An 8,510-nucleotide genomic window follows, 5' to 3' on the forward strand; every position below is an offset into this window, starting at 1 on the left:
AAACACATAAAAATACATACTTTATGTGTTTGTATCCTACTGGGCTTCTCTGAGGGCAAGGTCTACACTTTTTTATCTTTTTATCCTGATGTTTAAGCACAATCACTTTAGTGCATAATACAAGCTTCGGAGGAAGAAAAGATAAAAGGGAGCACACATACTTTCACTAGGATTCTAGATCTGGTAGTGTAAAGAGAGTGTTAGGTGATTTATAGTCTCCTCCTAGTACCTCAAGTAAATACACATAAATATTCACATGGAAGCTAGAAGGCTCCTATGGGAAACAAAACTTGGACCTCATTAGCACCCCATTCTAAGACATTTAACTGTAGTAAAACTGCCTCCCTGAGATCTGAGGTGACTGAAAATCAAGGTGCCTTCTAATATTGTGTCAGAATAAGTGCAACCAGCAAAATCCAGAAAAATAATTTGGTTCTTTACACCTGGGAAGACCAGCTCCGAATTTTAACTTTATAGTTAAAATCATCTGTAGGTGCTAGGAGTAGGGGCACACGCCTGCAGTCCCACCAACTGGAGAGGCTGAGGAAGGAGGATCACTTGAGCCCAGAAGTTCCTGGCTGTCGTGCATTATGATTGTGCCTGTGAATTGCCACTGCACTCCATCCAGCCTGGGCAACATAGTGAGACCTTGTCTCTAAAACAAACAAACAAAAATGATCCGTATGACAAACACTGTATGAGTAACTCTGAACCAGTTACATTTGGGCTGGGGTGGGGGAGTCGGGGAGGAAGGAGAAAGAAGGAATAGGGGTATGTGTGCATAAAAGTACAATAAACAACTTTCCAGCATATGTAACCAGACAGAACGATTCTAGGATAAAGTGGGGCGGGTTTTTTTGGTTGTTTTTTTAACACCAACAGTGTCCCACTGGAAAATGGTAGTATACTGGCAGGTTCACGAGCAAATTTTTATAACATAAAATAGATGTCTCATTACAACTCTCAAAGAATTGATACGAAGCCAAAACAAATTACTTTAAGGGAGGCAGTGTGATATGAAAGAAATCTCTCTGGACTCGGAGAATCAGAGGCTCAGAATTTGTACATGAAATAGCTGTATAACGTCAGGAAAATCATTCATTTGCAAATATTAATTGAGCAATAACCATGTAAAAATGCTAAAATATTTTTTTAGTAAAATTCATTAATTCAACAACTATTACTATAGGCCAAGCACCATGCTAGGTAGTAGGAATGCATAGTGAATAAAACAAAGTCCCTGTCCTTGTGGATCTTACATTGTAGTTGGGAGAGACTCTCATGCAATGAATAAGTCAGAAGATGAGAAGGGCTATGAAGAAAAATAAAGTTGAGTAAAATGGTGTGGGGAATGGGCTAATTACAATGTTTAAAAGTTGTTACAAAAGTAATATATTGGCCGGCGGTGGCTCAAGCCTGTAATCCTTGCACTCTGGGAGGCTGAGGTGGGAGAATCGCTCGAGGTCAGGAGTTCGAGAACAGCCTGAGCAAGAGTGAGACCCCATCTCTACTAAAAATAATAGAAAGAAATTGGCTGGACAATTAAAAATATATAGAAAAAATTAGCCGGGCATGATGGCACATGCCTGTAGTCCCAGCTACTCGGGAGGCTGAGGCAGGAGGATCCCTTGAGCCCAGGAGTTTGAGGTTGCTGTGAGCTAGGCTGACGCCACAGCACTCTAGCCCAGGCAACAGAGCGAGACTCTGTCTCAAAAATAAATAAATAAATAAATAAATAAAACATATTGCTAGATTGACCTTCAAAAACATTGTATTATTTTATATTCCTATCAGTAAATATAAGTGATAATTTCTCTGCACTCCTGACAAAAATAGCATGTTGTTTCAATTCAAATTTATTAGTGAGAATAGTTTTTCGTCTTCATTTGACTTTTTTTGTTTGTTTTTGCTTTTCTAAGTTGTTTCTGTTCTTTGCCTATTTTTTATAGGGTAAACCCATGCTCTGTTCATTAAGAGAGACTCTTGGATTTTGGGAACTAGATAGACCTGAAAAAAATCTGGTGGGGCAGGGGACAAATTTTCTCTATCAAGAAAACATGAGATTTTAAAAAATTACTCTTGGCATCCCTTCATTTGAAAAAGTGGGGAAGCATTTTAACACAAAAATTAGGAAAGCTATATCTACAATACAAGGAATAGTTCTTCTCAAGAACAAATGGTTGGCAATATTTCCTATTTTTCTGAGATTGGAGAAATTTTAGTCAAAATCCAAACTGATGTTCCTTGAAGCAGGATTTGGGAACCATTACACTCGTTATACTGCAACTCTAGGTCTTAGTCTCATTTTTGCTTTATAAATTTATTTTAATTTTTTTGTTTGTTTGTGACAGAGTTTCCCTCTGTTACCTGGGCTAAAGTGCAGTGGCATCACCGTAGCTCACTGAACCTCAAACTCCTGGGCTCAAGTGATCTTCCTGCCTCAGCCTCCTAAGTAGTTGAGACTACAGGTGAGCATCACCATGCCCAGATAACTTTTTCATTTTTTGTACATACGGGGGTCTCAACATGTTGCCCAGGCTGGTCTCCAACTCCTGGGCTCAAGTGATTCTGCTGCTTCAGCCTCCCAAAGTGCTGGGATTACAGGTGTAAGCCATCCCACCTGGCCTTAGTCTTAGTTCTAAAATGAGATAATTAGATTAATGATTTGCTAAAATTTGTTCTAGCTCTGAATTTCAAGCCATTTTTTCATAGGTAGTCTAAATTTAATTATCTATTTGAAAGTTGGAGTGTATGTTTCCATTTGTCATTGGCTTTGGAGTAGATCTTTTTTTTTTTTTTAGGTGTGCCTGATCTTACAGAAATTAGCTTCAAGACTAAACTTCATAATAATCAAAAAGTGACAATTTTCCTATCTTATCCCCATTTCTCATGAACACACATCTTTCCATTCCACAGGCAAATATCTTAGAACTCTTAAGGTTTCAGCATTTGAATTTGGGATTCCTGGGGATCTACTTTTCATGAAGAAAGTTTCTTTTTTCTGAATTGTTGCTTTTTATATATGTCATTGTTTTTCTCTCAGTGGATTGAGTCAAAGAAGAAAAGTGACAATTTTGTTGTTATTGAAGTCAATGAGCAAAGAGACAAACAAAGATGTCTTAGAGGGAGTTGGCTGGCCACTCAAGCAAGGATGGTCACCATGTTAAAGAGTCTAGTCCCCAACTTTGCAGAAACAAAATTTCTTTTGTCAATGCACCCAGATGGTATCAAATTTTGTGCAACTGACAAAGGTTGATCAACTACTACTAACAGTTAACATTTATTGAACACTCAGTATGTGTTAGACACTGTGCAATATTATTTACTTGGTTTACCTCATTTGATCCTAACAACAACTCTCTGAAATACGTACTATTATTAAAGCCTATTTTGCAGATGAGAAAGCTGAAGTAACAGGAGAATAAATAACTTGGTCAATGGTAGGCAGCTAGCAAGTAGTGGAGTCAAGCTTCAAACCCAACTGTGTCACATCCATGAGCTTATGCTCTTAATCATGACACTACACCATCCTTCCTATTAAAAGGAATTATTAACTAAAATAGTTTTTATTAATTTACCGTAGAAGATAATCATTTCCAAGGACTAAAAGATCAGTATCAAAACATCCAAAGAAGCTAAGTCACTGGTCCTAAACAGTTTTTTTCTAAGCACAGCCAAGAGCTGGTCAATAAAGAAGGTTCATTAGGTCTATCCCATGTCTAAGGAACCAGCATCTTTGGAGTAAGGATTTTGAAATCTTCATTAATAGCATCCCAACAATTCTATGCACACTAAATTCTTGTGCAAAATGGTCTTGAGCAACTTCACTCAGAAAAGCCCAAAGAATTATCCCTATTTTACTTTAAATACACCTCTTTAATGACTGGAATAGTCCTACCTACAAGATTACTTCCTTCCAAGATAGTGGTGAATAAACTGCTAAAGTCTTAAATCTAAGTTCCTTTAGCCCTCTAGTCAAGATACCAAGCTGACCAAGACCCTTTCACTAAGATTCTTTCTTTAGAGAGGAACAACACAATTGCTTAGTTTAGCGCTTGAAGATGTCATAGTTTCACACTTTTTAATACAATCTTGCATTCCTCAGAAATCCTCATTATTCCCCAGATTGTTGTGCACTCCTAAATCACCCATTTAAGTAATATTTATATCACTGGGGCACTCCTGCATCACATTTTTCCTTTTCCTACTTTTACTCTTTGAAATTAGTCAAAGCACTGGTGTTCTTTATTGCTCTCTCTGCCCCTCATTCTTTACTCCAGTACTTGACTAATGAGAAATTAATTTCTTTATATAGTATGCAAGGACTCTGAACATGCCTCTATAAACTTTTCCTTCATACAATTTCTTAAAAACATTCTAGAGGGAACAGAAGATCATGAAATGTTGAAAAAGAAAAAAAATAGGACAAATTAGGATGAAAAGAAAAAGAAAAAAAAAGTGTAGTTGAACATAGCTGTTTGGATTGACCTGTGCTACATACACAGATACATGTTAAAGATTGTTACTATAGACTATTTATATTAAAAATAGATACATGTACAAAAGGTTTAAATTCGCTTTTCTTTTCTTGTTTTAAGATGTGTATATCCAAGCCAAAATGGTGACAGTGACTTAGAAGTGAAACTAAAATGGTGAGGGAAGTCAGATTAAAAAGTGAACTGTTTTTTTAATGCTTCTCTGGAAATACTGAATCTAGGAAATGCAGATACATTTTGAAAACTGCTGTAAAAGAATTATGAATTACTCCCCCTTCCTAAACTAATAATATTGCCAATATTTCACAATAGTAACATATTAAGAATTACTCAATGTTTTACACTAGAAAATATTACAATATTTGTTGAATTGAACTAAATAGTTTTTACATTCAAACTGAACCTAGGGACGTAATCTAAATTTAACACAGAATTCTAGAGGCAGAAACTTATGTGGGTGAAACTGATTTTAAAGAGAATCAGGAGGAATAAAAGTTCTCTGCACAATAAAATCTCCCTGATTTGGGAAAAGAATTGGTTGTGTGTTCTTAGAGAAAGAGTGTTCAGTATAGTAGTGCATGGAAATAGTATACGGGTACTATTATTTTTTCATGGTAACCAGGTTACAAACCTGGCCTAGAATTGGCCTTGCTTTAATAGGGATAAATAATCTGTAATTAGCTTATCAAACACCTGTCTCCAAGAGAGGCATGTATGCCAGCCAGGGTTTACCCTTTTTCCTTTACTGTATCTGAAAGCAGTTTGTTACAAGTTGGAGAACTGCTTCTGTTTACACTATTATTTGCTTAGAAATTCTCTTTAGTACAACAATAGACTTTGTATTCAGAGGCAAAAAATATTTATGGAGGCCTATTAGGAGCGATGCAGTATAATAAGTACTGTCTTTCAAGCACTTATCTACGCTTAGTCAACAGTAATTTTCATAAATTCTTAATAGAAGAAAGTCAAATTAGTGAGGCTTTACAGAATTGATATTCTATCTTTCAGGGAATATATAAAAAGATCTTTTTTATTTTTTTGAGACAGGGTCTCACTGTGTTGTTGCCAGGGGTAGAGTGCAGTTTCGTGATCATAGCTCACTGCAGCCTGGAACTCCCAGGCTCAAGTGATCCTCCTGCCTCAGCCTCCCAAAGTGCTAGGATTACAGGCATGAGCCACCGCACCCGGCCCTAAAAAGATTTTTATTATTATTATTGTTTAATCTTGCAGAGAAGAACCCTGTTAAGTAGAGAAAAACAAAAATCACGAAGACTAAGGGAGAACAAATATACTCTACAGACCTTCTATTTTCTTGCTAGAGATTTTCTTGAGATAGACTAATTCTTTTTGTAATTTGTTAAATTTGAGAAAAATATATGCATATATTCAGAGCATTACCTGGAAAGAATCCATGCTTTATTCACCAATTAGGCCTCCTTACCCTGTTCTCTGCATCCTACACCTATACACACCAAATCAAGTTACGACAGATGAAAAAGATAAAAACACAAATACCTAAGGATTTCCTTTTTTATGTATAATATTTCCAACTCTGTATTCCAAGTATTTTTCATCATATGATTCCAAGCCTATGTTTTTTGTGGTCTTAGTAAAAGGAATTTAAATCTGTATTTGTAGAGTTGGTGTCTGGCAAATATAGTGTATAAAATCACAACTGAATTTTAAGCAATGCTAATGTAAAGTTTTTCATTTACTTGATGTATATTGAGCGGCTAAGCAGCAAGCCTGCTGTATCTACTGAGTGGATATTCTAAAAGATGATTTAAGAGTCCCAATCCTCAGGATGTGAGTATTGGTGGATTATACGTGTTACTACAATACAAAGCAGACAGCACTAGAAGGGAAGAACAAATAAATTACTTTGTAATTCAGATGCAAATAATTTCAAAATTTCACGAATTGCCACTGGCTAAAATGCTTTAAGGACTCAGGGTTTTGTCAAAATTTCAATATATCCAGGGGAAAAAAAACCCACAACAACTCCCTATTTCTTTGTCCTCCAGACTCCAAGAACTCAGTCTGTGTTGGTGACAAATTAGTGATTGATTCTGAGAGTGGATGCAGGGCAGGAGCAGGAGATATCACCACGAATCCCTGGAGGTGTCATCCCTTTTGAGGCCTACGGTGCAAAGAGCACCACTCACAATGGCGGGGGTTCACGGAGTTTTCACCTTGGCCAACTCCCAATTACCTCTGAGGAGCCCCAAAGATCACTGAGTAGCAGACTAGACCAGGTCCCCCAACAGAGAGGCGGCAACGGCTGCAACATCAGCGGTTAAATTGTACAGCCTTTCATAGCCCGGTCTCAATGCACCTGTACTAAGATTGAGAGCGCTGAGGGGCCCACGATTGGGGAAAACACAAATGGGTAGGAGACAGGGCAAAGGGAAGGAAGATAACAAGGGTTTAGGAAAAGGGGAGAGGGAGGGAGGGTAAGGGACACCACCGGGAAGGCCACAGGTTTACAGGCAAGATCGTGGCGTTCCCATGGAAACGTATCCCTCCGCCCGTGACCAACGTATTATGCTCTTCAGTTCCTTCCGCGCCGCTTCTAGACGGTTTCCGCCCAGCTCCTTTGTGCCGCGCAGAACGCCGAGATGACGCATGCGCAAAAATCCCAGCCGCCGCATATATAAGCGCGGACCCGGGTTCTTCCTCGTAGTGCCGGCGGGACCGTTGGCGAGTAGTTGTGTTGTAGTTTTCGTGTTACGCGAGTCTGGTTGCTGCGAGCTAAAGAGCAGAGCACGCGGGCCGGTCATCATGTCGCGCTATGGGCGGTATGGAGGAGGTAAGAAGCTGGGGCCCGGTGAGGGATGTTGATGTGGGTGTAGTGAGTAGTGCGAACCCGCAGGGTTTGCGCGGCGGTTGGGAGACGGTTATTCCGCGTGCGTAATGGCGGCTTCGGCGCACGCCTTGCGAAGCCGGAGGCCGCGGGGGCGGGGTACTGGAGGGAGACTGGAGATGGCGGGTGTGCGTGTGTGCCGGGTTCCGTATTCTTGGGTGTTTTCGTCGCCCGCTCCAGCCCAAGGCGAGGTCCAGGATCACGGTTTTCCCGGTGCCCTTCGTGCAGCCGCCCGCCCCCTCCCCCCGCCCTCGGTGGCGGCTGCCATTTTGAGCACATTGACGACCGTGGTGGCGCATTTCTTTAGCGCTTTCCCGCCACTTCAGCGGACAGATGTGGTCGCAGTCGTAAATTGCATTTAAGACTGAACGAAATGGAAGCTGCTTGCTGCACATTCTCGTCAAACGATCGGTAGAATTACGGAATGGGAATGGGGGCATAATCTTTTGCGACTGGCGGCTGGTTTCTTTTCTCTTTTAGCTCTTTCGAGCGCGGTTTATGGCTCTGGGGCGGGGAGCTGGAGTCTTGGGCGAGCCTGCGCCTGGGGCGGTTACCGCGGAGGATGAGAGCTGGTGCAGCCCTGCTCTCCCGGCCCGGCCCCCGCCGCGGCCCGCCCGCCGCCGACGCTGCTGCCGCCGCGGGCCCGCGCGCTCCCGGTGCGCCCGGGGCTGTCGGGACTCGGGGCGGGGCCGGGCCATGGCCCGCCCCACGTCTTGGATTCTGCTGCTACCCATCTTTGCTTGTGTTCTGGAGGTTCCCCCCGTATTAGAATGTTAAGAACTTTGTCATAAGTCTAGCTTTTCAGGTCTGTAAACCTTACTGGTCTTAAGATTAAATTCAGTCCTCTATCGGGGACGTCAAACATGCTTTGCTCTGTCATAAGGATGGCCCGTTTTAAGGCAAAAAATGCATTCAAACTAAGGCCAAATTTTGCATAACGTGCATTCTTCTATTTGCGTTTTTAAACAGAAACCAAGGTGTATGTTGGTAACCTGGGCACTGGTGCTGGCAAAGGAGAGTTAGAAAGGGCTTTCAGTTATTATGGTCCTTTAAGAACTGTATGGATTGCGAGAAATCCTCCAGGATTTGCCTTTGTGGAATTTGAAGATCCTAGAGATGCAGAAGATGCAGTACGAGGACTGGATGGAAAG

The 8,510-nt window shown here is 40.9% G+C and overlaps 1 protein-coding gene across 1 annotated transcript in view; it reads left to right on the forward strand.

Moving 5' to 3' along the window:
• Positions 1 to 7,125: 7,125 nt before the first annotated feature.
• Positions 7,126 to 8,510, forward strand: part of SRSF7 (serine/arginine-rich splicing factor 7) — a 7,993-nt gene continuing 6,608 nt past the window's right edge. Inside the window, exons 1-2 of the mRNA XM_012653797.1 lie at positions 7,126 to 7,305; positions 8,329 to 8,507. Coding sequence (XP_012509251.1) covers positions 7,278 to 7,305; positions 8,329 to 8,507 — 207 coding nt within the window. The 5' untranslated portion in view covers positions 7,126 to 7,277. The remainder of the gene's footprint in view (positions 7,306 to 8,328; positions 8,508 to 8,510) is intronic.

Source organism: Propithecus coquereli, unplaced genomic scaffold, assembly GCF_000956105.1.
Source record: "Propithecus coquereli isolate 6110/MARCELLA unplaced genomic scaffold, Pcoq_1.0 Scaffold43, whole genome shotgun sequence".
NCBI lineage: Eukaryota > Metazoa > Chordata > Mammalia > Primates > Indriidae > Propithecus > Propithecus coquereli.